General features: G+C 38.5%; 1 protein-coding gene and 1 long non-coding RNA gene across 3 annotated transcripts in view; one reads left to right on the top strand and one right to left on the bottom strand.

The window, feature by feature from the left end:
- Positions 1-634: 634 nt before the first annotated feature.
- LOC128822958 (uncharacterized) lies at positions 635-15,329 on the top strand. Its single transcript, XR_008441628.1, has 3 exons — positions 635-707; positions 1,046-1,226; positions 14,955-15,329. It is a non-coding gene; the product is annotated as an uncharacterized LOC128822958 (long non-coding RNA).
- Positions 4,263-19,606, bottom strand: part of ZBTB21 (zinc finger and BTB domain containing 21) — a 31,034-nt gene continuing 15,690 nt past the window's right edge. The window contains exons 2-3 of one of the 2 annotated variants that reach the window (XR_008441627.1): positions 9,864-13,200; positions 4,263-7,310 (exon numbers count right to left, since the gene is read on the bottom strand). Coding sequence is in view for 1 of the 2 variants with exons in the window: in XM_054004851.1 (XP_053860826.1) it covers positions 10,020-13,187 (3,168 nt within the window). In the remaining variant the exon portion in view is untranslated. Of the gene's footprint in view, positions 13,201-19,606 lie in introns of both variants that reach the window. The other variant, XM_054004851.1, reaches the window with a different exon arrangement.

Here is a 19,606-nt window from a genome sequence, read left to right on the forward strand (position 1 = left end):
ACAACATGGCACATTTCAGCTACCTGGGAGCCAATAACCAGAGGCTTCTGTCATGGCATATAGAACTGTCTTTGAAGCTCAAATTCCTAGCTCTTGCCAATAACAGGCAATCTCTGGTATCAGAAGCTCCAGGGGCTCAAAAGCAGTACTTGGGGGAAGGAGGGGGGATTTTGGGGGGGGGGCGGGGAGGAGGAGGGAAATATTTCAGTTGCTGAAAAATGCAGTTTCGGTCAAGCGGAAATTATTTGTGAATTTGACACAAATTCACCGTATAATTTCATCCAAGAAAAGAAAATTGGGATTAAATTCACAAAGCAGCCAGAGAAGGAGTTATTGCTGCTGCCCTTTATAACTTTTAGACCAGTGGTTAGGGTCCTCACCTAGGACAGGAGTTCAAATTCCTGCTAACAGGTGAATGCCAAGTTGTTGGCTATACTGGTGAGTGTCTCTTAATCTCTCCGGTTGAAGCTGTTCCACTTTGTGTAAATAATTAACTATTCATTGGAGCAGGGACGTAAAGTTTTGGATTTCCTACAGCCTTGGGGAATGTCCAAACTACTGTGCTATAGAGTCATTCTCAGGCACACATTTTCTCAATGATTATTCAAGTAGTGAAACAGCTTCAACGGGAGAGGTTGAGAGAGACTTCATCCCAGAATAGCCAATACCCCAGAGCAGGAATTTGAACCGAGGTCTCTCCCTGAAAAGTGAGTGTCCTAACTACTGGTCTAAAAGTTATGAGGGAGTGCAGGGTCACAGCACCTTCTCCTCCAACCATTTTGTAAATAGAGCCCTTTAAAAATGCCTGTCAACAAAACATTTCAGCTGAAATGACGTGTTTTGTTTGACCTGAAATGGATTATTTCAAGTTGCTGAAATTTTGGGATTTGGTTAGAGTCAAACTGATTTTTTTTCAGAACTGCCAAAGAACTGTAAAATCAGTTATTCACCCACATCTGATAAAAGAAAGGTCTCTAAACAGTAGAAGATGCCATGTGGAAGAGGCATGATTACCAACCTAATGTTTGTTATTCTTCCTCCTTAGATACAACAGATGTTACTGCTGTGTTGGTATTCCAAGAAGGATGATCTGCTGACTGGTCTGGATTTCTGGGCTTTAGTCAAGTAACAGCCTTGCAAAAAGGACACGTTTGACACTCAACTGGAGTCTTGTTCTTCTTTCTCTTTTACGTAATCACTGCTGCTGAGGTATCAGTATCAAGGCAGTAAGTTTCTTGTTACTTATTTGCAGTTATTTCCCTCCTGACTCTCTCTTTTTCTCTTCCCCCTCCAAAATTAAACATTTTCCAATAGAAGGAGAATTGAATGTCTTAGGAAATAGGTAATGGAACACAGTTTTTAACCCCTAGGTCACCAGTTCAAACTATGACCAGGTCAATAGACTGAAAGGTCTGATGATTTCATGACTGTTCAATCGTTTATGGTGTGTAGAATGAATTGGTGTTGGTCCATTTTCTATTGGGCAGATGTCTGCATCTCAAAAATCACTATAATTGGCACCCTTCTTGGCAGTCTAAGCAAGGAGGCCAATGACCGAAATAACACAGACAACTATCTGCTCAGTCTGCAATGTTATCCTTCCAGAACAAGATTAAAGCACATTGGTAAGGTTGCCTGGTGAATGAAGTAAAAACTAGAGCAGAAGAGAGTGAGGGCACAGATACATGGTTTTCATCAAATTCCTGTGGAAATTTCCTCCAATTTTGTGAAACCACATAAAGCAAATTTCCATGCCTACAGTAGTTGATTATTTTATTTGAATGTGGAACTTGTTTAGAAGTTAAAGCATCTTAAAAAAATATATTTGTCCACCCAGCTGGTGTAGTGGATGTGACATCACAGCTCTGGGTACTGGTTCCCGTGGACAGCAGCTATTACCACTAGGCCACCCTGTCACCTACACCTCTACCTTGATATAACACTGTCCCCGGGAACCAAAAAATCTTACCGCATTATAGGTGAAACCACGTTATATCGAACTTGCTTTGATCCGCCGGAGTGCGCAGCCCCGCCCCCCCGGAGCACTGCTTTACCGCATTATATCAGAATTCATGTTTATCGGGTCACGTTATATCGGGGTAGAGGTATATTATGGTTTATGGGATAAAGTTGCTTTTTTCTCCCTGTTGTTAAGTTTACTAATATCTTTCAGAGCAGTACCCTCTTGCAGGCCTATGAAATTATTTTTGGAATCTATTATGCCCCTGTTAAGGATGACACTTTACTTGACTTCTAGTAGTCTTATGCTTTTCTTTTCTTTCTTAATTGCACTTGCTTCTTTCTATTTGTCCAATTCAAATTTCTCCTGAAACAAAGGGTCTGAATAAAATCAGAAAAGAAATAGTTTCCTGCTTGTGCCATTCTGGCTGTCAGGTTGAGTGAAGAACCAGGCTAGTACTCGGCAGTGGCACACTGCACAAACTTAATTACAAGCCCCTACATTTGCAGCCAGAGGAACCTCCACATGCAGATCTCTCCTCTCCCATCTTGCAGGTGGGGTAAGCTCTCTCCATTCCACCATCCCCTGTACTCCACACAGGGTGCTCTGGGGTACAGATTTACATGAGGGCAGGTTTGAGAACTGAGTAGGTTGAGGACCTTTATTAGGGGATCTGGGGCACCTGTGGCTAGAAGGAGGCCCCCGCTAGTGCAGCTCCATTAAAGTCATGTTGCCAGAAGTGATGGAGATCAAAGCTGGTGTTGATCCTTGGGAATCTGCAGGGTTTCTGGGTGAGTTTCAAAACCTGTTCTGTAGGGAGCAAGCCTTGCCCCTCTAATGGGGCAATGTTGGAGAAATTTCAGTAGGGGTTCCTTGTGGAGATTTCCTTCTCTTCAGTCTCCTCCCCCAGATTTTACCATGGAGAGGGTGATCTAGCTCATTCACAGCCATGATAGCCAGAGATAGTTGCACCATTTGAAACTCACAAAAGAAAGATAACCTTAAACTCAAAGATAATTGTGCATGAGGGAAGCAAGGAAAAGACTAGAGGGACCAACTCTGAGTACTCACTACATGGACTCCTTTGAATATAAAAAATTGCAATATTAAGGCTTTGTTCTTTGCTTTTTAAATGTTAGGAAGTAGAAAGACTCCAGTCCATTAAACCTGTAACTTATTTTTAGGGTATTAGTATTATTTTTCATACCCCTCTTCTTGTAAATTAAGCTACCTTAGTACTGTAAGTATAGCATTTTTAAAGAAAAAATAAATAGCAGAAACCTCTAAATTATCTGAAATAGCTTTTCTATATATCATTTTGTGATTTTAGGTCTGGTGTCTTGTAACCTAGCAGGATTAGAAAGAAGTGCTGTATTTCTTTAGAGAGGGGAGGTCCCCAGTGCTCTGTGGTATAAAGCCTTCTTTTCTAGCACTTGTGGGTCATAGGATATTAGACCTCTCACTGGGGCTGAATGATTTTTCCAGAAGCAAACAACAAGGGGTCCCTGGTAGTGCAGCTCTGATAGAATCGTGCTTATGTGTATGTGTGTTTTTTTAAGATGGAGTGAGTATGGAGGCCAGAGCCGCTGGTGAGGCAGAGGGACTCTGTGGGGATGGCTGTAGCCTAAGAATCCTCATGGCTCAATGACTCAACCTATTCTGTGAAAGAATGAGGGTGGGCAAACCCCATCCCCCACAACGATGACAGATTCTTCTCAGTGTGAGGCGAATCCTCCCCCTGCATTCTCTCCTAGAAGTTTTAATATGGAAAGTGGTGGTAATAAGACTCCAATGACTCTACTGACTCCAATGGCAGCACTACCAGGTCCCTCAATTGTTCCCTATAGTATATTTAAAACATTTAGTTCAATCCAGTTTTAGATAACATGAGGTGGGATTTTTAGATGCCCTCAATTAACCTAACTCTGCTGCCACTGCGGTTAAGTTTTACCATTGCCTTCAATGGAAGCAGAGATAGATCAATGGTACAACTCCCATTGACTGCAATGGGAACAGAGTTAAGCTAGTGCTGAAATTTTTGAAAACCCTACCCTCAAAGCACAGGTTTTGTAGATGTAAAAGGATATTTTCTATGGTAACCTCACTTTCTTTATAATATTTCAATAAGATACTTACTAAAAACAAACCTAAAATGTTATTTTAATCCTAATAATACCAGCTAAAAATGGTTGTGCTGTATATACAAAGCATATAGACTGAAACATACCCTTTTGTGAGCAAAATCCCACCCCACTATAAATAATATCAAATTTGCCAAAAGATTCCAATGTGAGACAATAACTCAAAAGAAACAAGTGTAAGTTTATTGGACTCCAACATTTCTTAGTCAAAATCTAAGTAAAGAAAACACACAGTAGAAAAAGTCATACAAAGCAGCAATGGATTTACATTACATTAAAGGAAGAGTTATTCTAAACTATTAATTCTCAGTCCTAAAAAAGTAAAAACCTATTAATTAAAATCCAACACTGATGTAACTGAACTAATATACAATGGCTACATGATATACAGGATTATAAAAAACAGCTTTTATTTGTCTTAACCTATAATACTTTAAAATGACAAGTGATTTTATGTAACTTTAAATTGGAAAATATTACAGTTTGCATGTTTATGTTGGATTATTCCAACTTCCACAAAGCGAAGGAGACTTTTTCCAAACACTACAAGTGATCCCATTTTTCCTGTTGTTTTAAAAAGGGACACTGTCAAGGTTAAACTCTGATGTTTTGATTTTGTAACTATTCATAAGTTTTCAAATATTGTATTTTAAAGGGTATTTTAAATTTAACACTTTGCTACAGTGGTGGAAACCCAAACACAATATTTGTGCCAGTGTATGAGAACTAGAAAAGGAAACTGATTTGTCTGTTTTAACTGTCTCAGAATAGCAAAATATAACAGATCCACAAAGCTCAGATCCATATTTCAGACACACTGCCAAAGTTTGAGGGTATCCCTATCTGGGATTTTCATGCCCAAACATCTAAAATGTTAACAACTGGGGTTTAAAAATTATATTAGCTTTATTAGTATCAAGTATTGTTAACACAGGTAAGGATGTTTACAGTATGTTTATCATGATAGTATCCCTTTATGTACAATAGTTAGTACAATTTTTGTCACAAGTCATTTTAAACAAACGAGAATCAATAGGACTTCAAAACAAAACAAAAACCCAAATACTATCAGGCTGAGTTCAACACAAAATTTTTTAACACTGATTCACTAATTACAACATAAAAAAAAAAATCTATCTTGCTTTGATTTTCATCTAGAACTTCTGGTAAGAAAATGTAAACAGACAGTACAGGCACATGCCAGCTTTTATAGGCACATGCCAGATATTTGCACCATAACTGCTAGTGCTCAGGAGTTAGGGCCATATTCTATCCTTGTCCCACATGAGGAACTTCCACTGATGTCAATAGAAGTTTTGGGCAAAATCTTAGGCCTTGTCTACACTTATCAGTGATTTGACGTGCAGTGATTGATTTATCAGCAGTCGATTTAGTGTGTCTAGTGAAGACCCGCTAAATCAACCGCCGATCACTCTCCCGTCGACTCCTGTACTCCACCTGAACAGGAAGAGCAAGGGGAGTTAACGGGAGAGCATCTCCAGTTGACACTGCGTAGTGTGGACTCTGCGATAAGTAGATCTAAGTACATCAACTTCAGCTATGTTATTCACGTAACTGAAGTTGCGTAACTTAGATTGATCGTCCCCCGTAGTGTAGACAAGGCCTCAGAGTACAATACAGATCTGGAAGAAACCTGCACTTCCTACTTGGGCAAAAAGCCTCATGGATGTCAATGGGACCATTGCCCAAGGAGAGAATGCAGGAGCAAGTCCCCTACAGCTGTGTGTTTTGGTTTACTGGAGAGTTGTAAGGCTATAGTTGTGTTCTGAAAGGAGACTGACAACTCAACTGCCATCTCTGAAGTTTAACTGTCTATTGTTTTCTTTAAAAAAAGTTACAAAATTAGAGTAGCAATACCATTTCATGTCCTTTGTCTATTTTGGTAAAATTGCAGAATTACACACTAACTATATATGTAGCCTTTATTCAGAAGAACATTCACTTATAACATTTTTGTTTCTACCATTTAAAAGTCCACAACATGTAATTATTTCCATTGCTTACTTTGAGTGGTTGATTATGGCCCCAATTCAGAACAGCACTTAAGCATATGCTTAAAAGTTAATCATGTTTTAAGGCCCAATGACTGCAGTGGGACTTAAGCATGTGCTTAGCTGAATCAGTACCTACATGAACTAGCTTTACTTCACAGGCCCAATCCTGTTCCCACTAAAGTAAACAGAAATTGTCACCTACTTGAGTTGGAACAAGATGAGTCTCTGTCAAATTTTGTTGATGGAGGACAAAACAAACGAAGAAAGAATTAAATTCTAAAGTATATATTAAAACATCTGCATGTTCCGTCATGCCATATGAAAAAGAGCACAAAACCTCAAAGTTTAAGAGAAATCATACAAACTTTCTGCAATTGTTAAATAATCAGACAAAAAAGCCAAGGCCTTTAGTACCCAATTCACACAGTTGCAAAACTAAACCAAATATGAAGAAGACAGGTTTTTTGTATCAATAATTTGCCTATCATTCTTGTTATGGCCAAACTAGACATTCTTTAAAAAGACCTTTATTGTATAAACAAGCAACTAACAATTTCTTCCATAATTTAACTTTTCTAACATATATTAAAATTACATGAGTGGAAGCATATTTATTCCATATCCTCCAAAGTAAACACTTCTGTCTCAGGGCTTTTTAAGATACTGTATAAAAGCTAATAGAAAACCAGAATTGCTATATAAATATCTCATATTTAAAACTTTATTTAGAGAGCCTGTATTCCTTTATTGGACAACAAACAGGAACTAATTTAAAAAAAGCACAGAACATGCTCAAAATTAAAACAAACTTTTAAAAATAATCTAACAAATTTATAAAGGAAACTAGTTATATCCACTTTTTTCTGACTTTTACAATATATATTACACTTGGGGAAAAAATCAAGACTTCTTCAAAATATAGCACAAGGTTGTTATGCATGTGCTATTTATAATCTTAGTATACCAAAAATGCATCAAAGAAGTGCTTCAGTTGAAAATTATGATTATTTGATAGCTGAACTGGTCATCATATTTTCTCTTAGAAGGGTATACTCATTCTTAGAAGGCTACGTACAGACTGTCAACAAACTAAATAGGAAATATCATGCTGTTTTGTACGGGAATCAATGGTGAAAACTTAGGCACCAATTTTAATACCTTGCTTTCACATTTTGTCCACATAGATTTCTTCTCCTAAAAGACATTTAATGTAAACACAAAACAATTATTTAGCTGTGCTAAATATATTTAACATGGCTTTATTTCATTTTGCTTTTGTTTAATAAACAAGGTTGAGTAATTATTATTTTATGCTGAAATTACTTCTTTTCATTAAATGGTTTAGTTTTGTTAGTTGAAATTTAAAAAAGAAGGAGTCACATCTGGAAGCGTCACCTATAAAAGATTACATAGGAACCTTGTTTCATAGAATCATAGGGTTAGCAGAAACCTCAAGGGTCATCTAGTGCAGGGGTTCTCAAACTGGGGGTCGGGACCCCTCAGGGGGTCATGAGGTTATTACCCGGGGTGGGGGGGAGGTCACGAGCTGTCAGCCTCCACCCCAAACCCTGCTTTGCTTCCAGCATTTATAATGGTATTAAATATATTAAGAAGTGTTTTTAATTTATAACGGGGGGGGGGGGGGTCGCACACAGAGGCTTGCTGTGTGAAAGGGGTCACCAGTACAAAAGTTAGAGAACCACTGATCTAGTCTAACTGTAGTTTTGATTGCAGTTTTCATCTAAAAATACTTGCAGATTATTAGTGTAATTATCTTCTAACATAATTCATTTGTAATAAGGAAAAACACCTATGGGTAGGTGTTAGTGTGTTTAGTAGCAGTTTTAGATTTTTTTTATCCACCATGTTGTAGCAAAAGACTTTGTAGCTAATTATTGCAGTTTGCTGGTAGCTGAAAGTCTGAGGGTCATATTGTGCCATCTCCTTTTATGTTGAACTTCCCAATGAAAATAAAGTGCTGTTTTAAAACAAACAAAACAAATGATGGCAAATATGGACTTTGATTGAGTAAGGTATCTAAGTATGTGCCTAACTAACCACCCACTGAAGTCAATAGGCAAACCCAGCAGCTTAAAGGTAGGCACCCATGCTCAACCTTGCTGAATCAGGGCCATTGGTCCTGAATATTATCATTGTTGTCCACACCTTTGTATTTTGGGCCTCAGCTTTCTGACTTCTGTGGGAATTTTGGATGCTGAAGGAATGCAGTATCAGAACCTTATAGGATTAAGGTCTTGATCCTGCTCCCACTGAAGTCAGCAACAGAACTCCCGTTGACTTCAGTGAAAGCAGGACTGGGCCCTAATTACACAGTACTGAATGCAATACTTTCTCTTTTCTTTTCCCATCTGAAGTTGGCCTGAATCCAAAATGGACTGTCAAGTATTTAATTCATTTACATTCTCACTGTTTATTCTAATCCCTTCCACTCAATTAAATTTAAAATACCAACAGCAGAAAGATGGTTTTAACTCTGAGCTTCTAAACAAGAGAAGCACATTGTCAAAAGCAGGTGAAAAATTAACTCTGGACCCGTGCCATAGCTTCTGGGAAATATCTGATACTAATGATGCCAACCATTCCAACTGTGACTATTTTTAATCATTACCACCATGATTTTAAACAAACCCAAATAAACACTAACACAAAGGATCACAAACAATAGAAAGTGTCAGAAAAGAAACAAATATTCTATACACTGTATTTACAAAATCCAATGATTGTAGTGTGGCGCTTTTTCCTCTGCTTTGAACTGGATAGGTTTGTTTAATACAAAATTTAAATACATATTTTGTTCATTTATACAGGTGTCTATGTAAATATTTACATTTTTTAAAAAACATATCTTTGTGCTAATGGCCACATTTACTGCCACACACAGGAGTTTATTTCACAACCCCTTCCTCCTCTTCTGCCATTGAAAGTAATATATTCATACATTCTATTGTACTCAGAATTACACACAACAGTACAAACCAGAGGAAACAAAATTGTGAATTGTTTGACATCCATTCAATGTTAGTTCATATGCATAAACAGTACTGTTTGTATTATAACTGCTGCTTTATTACAATGCTTGTAGTTACTGAAATACCTACAGTAAATTAGCCTTTGGGGCGTTATATAAAGCAGCATACTTTTTTTTTCCAGAGTCTTCCTTAGAAACTTCTATTTAAATGGCTGAAAGCAGGCTTGCTGCTACTTTAAATATAAAATCCAAGTATTAATATTGCTCATCTTAGATTCTATTGTATTTTGCACAAGTTCCATATAAGAACAAAACAATTCCACATTACCATAAAATACCAAACATTCATTCCCAATAAGTGTCAGGGTAACTCAAACTTGAGGTTTATTTGTTATTGCTAAAATATTACTAAAAATCTAGATTACTAAAGAAAAATATTCCATCCACTTCTTTCTTAACTTCAAGTGCAGGGCTAATATTTATAGGGAGCTCAGGTGTTCATTATACTCAAAACAAGAAGTTGGTTACAGTATAACACTACTATAAACTCACAGTTAGAATCCACATTGTTGTTCCTTTTTTGTTTTTAATGTATATTTATATATATTGACACCACAGGATGAGGATCCATGCATACAATCAAGATGTGATTGGATTTCAATGTTAATGAAATTAAATTATACTGTTACTATAAGATCCCAGACAACAGTACTTTAAATTATTCAAATTTCTATCTACTAACATCAAAGTTAGTTTACCTTAATCTTCAAATCCAAGCAGCATCATAAATCCATCTTTACTTTTTTGATGTTTCTTGTCCCCTTAGATTTCTAGTTTATATGGCATACTTCTGAAATATCCTGGAAATGGTCTCCATTAACCAGCTTTTTAAACTACCTGTTGAAGATCTCTAGCTAATTGTGTGTCTGTTCATGGCTCCAAAGACTAAATGCAGTCTTGAATGTCCTGTGACAAAGTTTACACATATATTGTCTTTTGAACGTGATTGCTGAAAGTGGTGGAGCATGATAAAAGAGCGTGTCCGATTCTTGTGGAACAAATAATTTCTCAGTAGTAGTTGGGCTCTCAGATAAACCTGTCGGACTATCAGGCTCTAAGGGCTGGATTTTGGGTAGAGGTGGGGGTGGAGGCAGAGGTGGCGGTGATGGGGAGTTAGCTGGTGGACATATCTCAGCATCTTTATTCACTGATTCCTCTGCAGCCTGTGACATATGAGACTGGAAGTGGCTCCACAGACGGAAGTTGGTCCGGAAGGCCTTGTTGCACACATGACAAATAAATGGTTTTACAGAGCACAAAAGCTCCTGGTGACGCTCCAACTGCTTGTGTACAGTAAAAATTTTTCCACATTTTTCACAGGGCCACAAGCCAGTGACTTTATTAGAAACTACTTCCTTAGCTTCTCTGTTGGTTTCAGTGACCTCATCCTCTATATCGTCTGCAGGCTCTTCTTTGACGTGAATTTTAAACTGTTTGGAAACACTTAGATCTTCAGGGAGGCATGAAGAATCTTCAGAATCAAAATTAATTTGTTCTGAAGAATCACTGAATACTCCATCTTCCTTTGCAGTAACAAAATTGTTCATTTTATTAGATTCTGATTGAGAATGCAATCTTGACGCATTCGTTATTTCACCATTGTGATCAAGAATAGGTAAAGAAAAATTCTCTGTTGGGGCCATGGTATTTTGATTGTGAACTTCAACTTGATGACGCCAAATACTAAAGGAGGATTTAAAAGTGCGCATACATTCAAGACAAGTGAGCTTCTTATATTCACACTTGCTTTCATGTTCATGCTTCAGCTCTGGAGAAGAAAATCTAAGGCTGCAATAAGGACAGACTGTTGCATTTCTACAAAGTCGCTCATGATTTCCCTGTTCAATAAGAGAGGAGAGCTTAGCATTACAAAGACGGCACTGATAGACCTCTTTGTTTTCAACTGGACTTGCAATATGAATGTGCTCTTTTTGCTTAGAAACCTTATTTCCTCCAATTGGTTTTTCCCCTGGATGCATTTTTATGTGCTGTTTAAATTGGGAGAGAAAACGATAAGCTTTCCCACAGTAGGTACAAATGTAGGCTCCTTTGGATCTTGATCTTAAGTTCCTTTTGATGACTTGCTGTGCTTGTGAACTGGACTGTCCCTGAAAACCTTGTTTGCCACGTCGTAGTTTAACAATCAGTGCTTTCTTAATCTCTCTCTCTCTCACAATATCAATTAATTTTCTTTGGAATTTTTCATCCAAGACAGCATGTGAACTGGAAGCAGGTGAGGGGTTCTTCACAATTCCATGCTGTGTCTGGCAATGAGTCCATACTTTGAAGTTTGTATGAAATCTCTTGTGGCATATATCACAAGCATATGGTTTCTCTGGATTATGATACATATTAACATGACGATGAAGGCCTGCTGTAGATCTGAAAATCTTAAGGCAGTGCTTGCATTTAAACTTTTTGTTTGGTCTCACTTCTTCCAATTCACTGTATTCATCTTTACTGACATCAGAATCTGGAAAATCAGCATCAAGGCGCGTAGGACTTGAACTTTCCTCAAAATTATCCTCTGACCCAGGAGAACCATGCTCATTCACTTTCAGTTTTTTAAATGGTAGCCTTCTATCTGCTTGAAACCTCCTTTTTGCTGGAAGTCTACTCATATCCCTATTATCATCCTCAGTTTTAAAAGGGAAGTCTTTACTGGCAGATGTTGAAGCATCTCCTACTGTAACTCTTATTATTTCAGAAGGCTCTGAAAGTGGGCTGCTAGGTTCAGTTTTTATTCGTACATCAGTTAGAGGAGAAGCTACCTCCCTATCAGTTGACTGAGAGGCACTAAAGGACCTAAGGCGGTGTGGGTGTATTACCTGTGTCTTGTCATCTAGGACAGCCTTTTCTGAAGACTCTTTCAAGGATGACTTTTGAGATGTAACATTAAATGTTTTTCCCTGTGAGTCACTAGTCACCAATAATGATCCATGTGACGCTTTTAAATCAATAGAAGATGAATAAATAGGAACCTGACTATCCATGGACAATGACCTTCGAAGGAGACTTTTTACAAGTGGGCCACTCCGGTCAATACTTTGGTTTTCAGGACCAGATCCACTAGATGGAACCACTAGTCCTAATTTTGAGTAGTATAGCAAATTCCTATCTTCTCCTTGACCATTTCCTTTTCCTGTCTCTCGCAACAAAAATGTAGATTCTGATGAACCATGCAGAGATAAGATTGGAGGACGTGGTCTTTTTAATGACATCTCTGCAGCTTTTCCTCTTAGAAGCTGACCACTCACTCCTGGCTCATCACATGAAGTTTCTTTCTCAGCTAAAGGCTTTTGTGGCAATACTGTATTCCTCTTCACCGAGCCACTTCTACTTTGGTCATCCACAGTTCCAGAAGGTTCATGAAGTTTGGTGTAGCTCACAGGACTGTCTTTTAGCCACCTCCTGTCACTTAATGACAAACTGTGAAGTGGTTCAATTGGTTTTGTTACTTGTGGCCTATTGTTTGTTTTGATGGCAATGGAGTGTGAAGGCTTAGAGCTATGGCTTAAATCATGTGTTTGACTGACATTTTTAACTTGTGCTTCATTTCTGCTCTGACAAACAATGACACTTCTCTTCTGAGAACCGCTTTCATCTTCTTCTTGAAACAGTATTTTTTTAATGGGACATGCTGGAAAAGGAGCTTGAGGACTCTTAGAAACAATGTTGGTAAGAAAGGAAATTCCAAGGCTGTAGCCCAATTCTTGAACAGCCGCAAGACTGCTTTTCTCAACAAACAAAGACGAAGAGTAAATGTAGTTTAATACATTCTCAAAAGCATCTGGTTCACAGAAGTCAAGTTGAAACACTGATTGGGACTCATTCTCTTTATTTGTGAAGAGAGTCTGGAAGTATTCACTGCTAGCAGCCAGAACATTTTTATGAGCTCTAAATTTTTGGTCTCCCACTATAAGAATAACATCGCATAGCTGTCCTTTTAGACGTTCCTCATTCAAAGCACTTAAGAGAGAAATGGCATGTGCTGGGTTTATGTAATGCAAGAGCCCCTCCATGATTTGGATTTATCTGAAAAACAAAAATAAAGATAGTTATGGTCTGGTTTATATACACTTTTAAAATATAACTATATAACCGATTAGTTTCTGATTATAGCCCACATAGCTATTTTTTCATTAACATTAAAGAATTTTGAGTTTTGGGGCTATGCCTGGGAATTAAAAGAACAAAGGCAATCTGTATCCATAACTCCAATAGATACATAGGCATGAAAAAAAGCAATTTGTGATTCTGCTTTTCCAATGTACCTTAAATAGTCACTCTCCATTAAGATTATTATATCTGACCAATAAGAGAAGCTATGTTCTCTTCCTGTAGCTAGCATATGCCTACTTCTCTTTATACGGGAATACCCAGTAAGTTGACTGAGTGTGAAGGAAGTTTTTTCCTACCAATACTTCTGCAAAGACATATTAAAAAAAATATTGCTAAAATCCTGAATCGGAGACCTACAATATGGGTCAATTTTTAAATGTAACTCATTTTTGAGGCTAAACAACATTGATAGTACCCTGTTAACTGAACAGACTAAAGTTTTTTGTTGCTGTTTTTTTAAATGATGGAAAAAACCTATACTGTTTAATTGTCTCTGATGAAGACTGGTGTAATTAACTCTCATATTTGCTTACATTTAAGGGAAAGGCAAAAAGTATACATTAACAACTTTGGAAGTGTATTACTAAAAAAAAAATTACTTGTAATTGAGTGGCCATGTATCCTTCTTTCTGGGAATTTCCCAGTTTTACAATGGAGTCCAAGTGTTTTTTTGTCACTACTTCAATATATAGTGTACCACCAACTAAACTCCCTGATTTGACCCCCAGCAACAGATGAACTTGGTGCCCTGGTGCCTTTGAGCAGGGTTCTAGAGTGGTTCTTCCTCACTGTATTGTTGCATGCCATGAGGCTGTAGTGCTCAAATCCTCAGGTGACACATGTATGGATAGCATTAGCCTTTCTGAGACAGCATCACTCTGGAAGCTCATGTGGAGTTGCTTGCCCGCTATGATCTCTAGATCCTTTTGAGGGTCACTTGTTTCTGGGATACAATACCTCATTCTATAGGAATGGACCTGTGTGGCACACTGTACCTCAAAGCAGCATCCGGGAACCCCCATATTCATCCCGTCATATAATTATGATTAGGGCTGTCAAATGATCAAAAAGATTAATCTTGATTAATTGCAAGATTAAAAAAATTAATCATGATTAATCACAGTTTTAATAACACTGTTAAATAATAATAGAATACCAATTTAAATTTATTATACATATTTTTGGATGGTTTTTCTATATTTTCAAAATATATCAATTTCAATTACACCACACAATAAAAAGTGTAGAGTGCTCACTTTATGCTTTCACTTGTAGATTATATTTTTATTACAAATATTTGCACTGTAAAAAAGATAAAGGGCATATGAATATTTAGCATATCTGGCATGTAAATACCTTGCAACATTGGCTACAACAGTCCCATGCGAATACCTATTTTCACTTTTAGGTGACACTGTAAATAAGAAGCGAGCAGCATTATCTCCCATAGATGTAAACAAACTGGTTTGTCTTACTGAATGGCTGAACAAGAAGTAGGACTGAGTAGACTTGTAAGCTCTAAAGTTTTACATCATTTTGTTTTTGAGTGCAGTTATGTGAAAAAATAAATCTACATTTCTAAGTTGCACTTTCATAATAAAGAGATTCACCTCATACAAGTAGGGCAATTAAAAATACTATTTCTTTTTTTCTAATCTCGTAATCAGCAGCGGAGTTGTAAACAAGGAATTTACAATTCTGTAAGAGAAGCACCACACAATGGGGGATTGCTCAACCCTGTGACTCAGCAAAACCCACCAGGACGTGTCTGGGCTAATGTTTTCCAAGCACATGGACTGAGGATATAAAATAAGGGACAGTGGCATCATGCTTTTGCCTTTCTCCTCCTCCACCTACCCGGGAAGCAACAAGAACGCTGGGAAGACAAAGACTTGAACTGTGTAGACTGGTCCCAGGCTTAAAGGGGAAGCCTGTGTATTAAGAACTGTCACTTAGCTACAACATCCAGTAGGGTGAGAAAAATTGCTTGATCCAAATACTGCCTAGTTTAATAAGGTTTAAGATTTAGACTGTATGCTTAACTTTTATTTTCTTTGGTAACTATCACTGACCTTTTGTGCCTAACACTTATAATCATTTAAATTCTACCATTCTGTAGTTTATAAATTTGTTTTATATTTTACCTAAAACAGTGTGTTTTGGATGAAGTGCTTTGAAAATCTCAGCTCAATTTATAAAGGCTAGCATATGTCCTCTCCACATCGAGGGAGGAGAGGACTGGGTAATAAACTTACACTGGCCAGGCGTCTGACTAGGGCAAGAGGGTTTATTCCAGGACTCCAAGGCTGGGGGCTTGGGAGATTTGCTTGTGCCTTTCTCTGTGTGATTTGTGAGTGGCTCAGGGAGAATTCATGCAATCTAGCTGGGTGTGGGGCTCCATATGCTGTTGTACTGAGTGATGACGGTGCCTGGAGGGGTTTGCTGCTTGTCACTAGCAAAGCATTGTGAGAGACAGCCCAGGCTGGAGAGTTAAGGGAGCACAGCAGTATCCCAGTTCCAGGTTGTACCCCAGGCATCCCATCACAACCTGCAGTTCTTGTTCCTAGATGTATACTTGCATTTGGCTGTATTAAAATGTATTCTGTTTGAATGGGCCCAGCTTATCAAGTGTTCCAGATTGCTTTTTATGACTGTCCTGTCCTCAATGTGGTTTACCACTCCACCAATCTTTTTGTCATCCTCAAATTTTAATCAGTAATGTGGGATAGGGTGACCCCCAGCTGAGGCATCCTCCAGTGGCAAGCTGTGACACAAGTGTGCCTGTCTCAGTTTCCCCTTTTGTTTGCCCAAGAAAGGAACATAAATCTCTCAAAGTTTGATACAAAGCCTGTGTCTTTCTGTGCTTCCACACCTGCCTCTAGGTGTAATTTATTCATACACACCAAGGCAGTAATTCCCCCAAAATCTTGTAATAAAACCGTTTTTCAATTTCCACAATAAATAGAGCCAGAGTTGGCTTTTTCCATTCCCCTCTCCAAGGACATCATCTTCAAGTCACCAAATCAAGAGTCAAAACAGCACTTTCTTCCCAGTTCATTTTGCCCCGATCCAGGCCCAGCTTGTCAGGCCTCCCTGACAGAATGACCGATTTTCCTGCAGTGTTCCAGTCTCTCCCTGCTATGGAGTCCTACCCCATTCTCCCTCAACACTCCTCTTGCTTCCAGGCTCATCCTCCCCGACCACACTGATCTTCCCCTTTCATAGGGGCCACTGCCCAATCCTTCTGCTCATCGGGCGTCCCCAGCTTTGATCAGTTCTCGCCAATGGCTTTCCTCCAAGCTCCTCACCAACAGCTCACAGTTACTGCTCTCCTTCCAAACTCAGCTCTCTCCCAAGCAACTTCTGCCAGCTCTTCCTTGATGCTTCCTGTCTCTCTCTGAGTCATCTCAGGTTCTCTCTCTTCTGGTCTTGTACAGCTCTCACCTGACAATTTCCTCCCTAGAGGGCCCTGGGGTGTACACTTTCAAGCCCAACTGGGAGTCAGCTCACCAATCACAGGTACACTGGCCTCTTCCATCTTAAGGGCCTAGTGCCACCCTATGACAAGTGATTTTATATTTACTTGAATGATATATTAATAACATTGATGTAAATGTTAAATACCATTAGACCTAGTACTGATCCCTGTGGAACCCCACTAGAAACCACCTCGACTCAGTGGTGATTCGCCATAAAAGACTACTTTGAAATCTGTCACTTAGCCAGTTCTTAATCCATTTAACATATGCTTTATCAATATTGTACAGTGCTAATCTTTTAATCAGAATGTTGTGCAGTACTATGTAAAATGCTTTACACAAACCTAAGTACATTAAATTTAGGCAGTTACTTTTATCAACCAAACTTGTAATCTCAAGCAATGAAATCAGGTTTGTTTGACAAGACCTATTTTCCATAAAACCAGATTGACTAGCATTAACTATTATTCCTATCCTATAATTCTTTATCAATCGATTCCCCTTTGGAACTCAGAAAGTTCTACCTTGGCCTCAGCTAGGGCGTGAACCTACTGGTGGTCAGTGCACTGCAGGAAGTAGGACTGATCAGACTTATAGGTACTAGGTCAAACACACACCATAATCTGCTTAATACCATGAGCAAAACAGTAGAATTCCATTTCTTCGACTGAACTGAAACTATGTCCAGTACAGAGCTAGTGTCTGTGAAACTCTCTCCCTTAAATATTTCTAATATTAAGCCCATCACTGAAATATCCAGGTGGCAGAATCAAGACTATTGAAACCAGATCACAAAGACAGCAACAACTAATGAAAGATAATTTTGTTTCAATATTCCTGGATTGATAAGATCCTTAGCAAAAACTATTTATTCCTATATTTTCCAGTATTAACATGCCACAGAGATCCTTAAGCAAATCACAGTGTATTTGGTCTCAGGAAGTCCTTGTGCAACAATGCACATTCAAGGGAAAGAATTGGCAAATATTAATCTAAAAATACATTGTGTAACTTTGCTATCACTGTGCAAACTGCCCCAGAACACAGGGACCTGTCAGGTTACCTATATTATAGTACAGTGTTTAATTACTAGATCACATACTACTTTTCCCACACGACCTCTGCCTGATTGAGTGCACAGGATGGATAGTGCTCACTAAATGAACAACTATTCACTATTTTTAACTTCAGCATCCAATGTGTGGCCCCCTGCTTTATTTACTGTACATCATCCAACACTACCTGGAATACAAAATTATTAATTTTCTCACATTTTTCTGTGGTTTCGATCACCATAGTATGAGTACTTCACGCTAATGAATTTATCTTCACAATACTCCTATAAGATGAAGTGGTAGTCTTTTTTCCCCATCAGTAAAATGGTGGATGGAGGCACAGAGAAATTAAGACCAAGATAGTCAAGCATCCACTAATTTTGATTGCCCCAATTATAAACAACTAGGACCTAATCTTACAGAGTACTTAGCATTTTCATAGGACTTACCATTTTTCAAAGCACAGCTCCCATTAGCTTAGGATACGGTTAGGAGTGCTCACCACTTCTGCAAGTCAGACCCCAGGTGTCACACAATGGACACCCAGAAAATGAGGAACACATAATTAATGAACTATGAACATTTTGGTTTAAGTGGCTTTCCCAGCATCACAGAGGAGCTCTGTGGCAGAGGCAGGGATAGAATCCAGTTTTCCAGGGCAGCATTCAACTTCCTCAACCATGGGACCACCTTTCTTTTTCTGCAGTTCCCTACCTCATAAGTGCTGCCCTCCTGGGTCAGACCAAAGGTCCATCTAGCTCAGTATCCTGTCTTCCGACAGTGGCCAGTGCCAGGTGCCCCAGAGGGAATGAACAGAACAGGCAATCATTAAGTGATCCATCCCCTGTCGCTCATTCCCAGCTTCTGGCAAACAGAGGCTAGGAACACCATTCCTGCCCATCCTGGCTAATAGCCATTGATGGACCTAGCCTTCATGAATTTATCTAGTTCTTTTCTGAACCCTGTTATGGTCCTGGCCTTCACAACATCCTCTGGCAAGGAGTTCCACAGGTTGACTGTGAATTGTGTGAAGAAATACTTCCTTTTGTTTTAAATCTGCTGCCTATTAATTTCATTTGGTGACCCCTAATTCTTGTGTTATGAGAAGTAGTGAACAACACTGCCTTATCTATTTTCTCTACACCAGTCATGATTTTATAGACCCCTTAGTTGTCTCTTTTCCAAGCTGAAAATTCCCCGTCTTATCAATCTCTCCTCATATGGAAGCCGTTCCATACCCCTAATATTTTTTGTTGCCCTTTTCTGAACCTTTTCCAATTCCAATATATCTTTTTTGAGAAGGGGCGAGCACTGATTTATATAGAGGCAACATGATATTTTGTCCTATTATCTATCCCTTTCTTAATTATTCCCAGCGTTCTGTTTGCTTTTTTGACTGCTGCTGCACATTGAGTGGATGTTTTCAGAGAACTATCCTCAATGACTCCAAGATTTTTTTCTTGACTGATAACAGCTAATTTAGACCTCATCATTTTATATGTATAGTTGGGATTATACTTTCCAATGCATATTAATTTGCATTTATCAATATTAAATTTCATCTGCCATTTTGTTGCCCAGTCACCCAGTTTTGCGAGATCCTTTTGTAGCTCTTCGCAGTCTGCCTGGCCTTAACTATCTTGAGTAATTTTGTATCTGCAAATTTTGCCACCTGACTGTTTACCCCTTTTTCCAGATCATTTATGAATATGTTGAATAGGACTGGTCCCAGAACAGACCCCTGGGGGACACCACTATTTACCTCTCTCCATTCTGAAAACTGAC

The sequence above is a fragment of the Malaclemys terrapin genome, chromosome 1, assembly GCF_027887155.1.
Source record: "Malaclemys terrapin pileata isolate rMalTer1 chromosome 1, rMalTer1.hap1, whole genome shotgun sequence".
In the NCBI taxonomy this organism is placed as follows: Eukaryota; Metazoa; Chordata; order Testudines; family Emydidae; genus Malaclemys; species Malaclemys terrapin.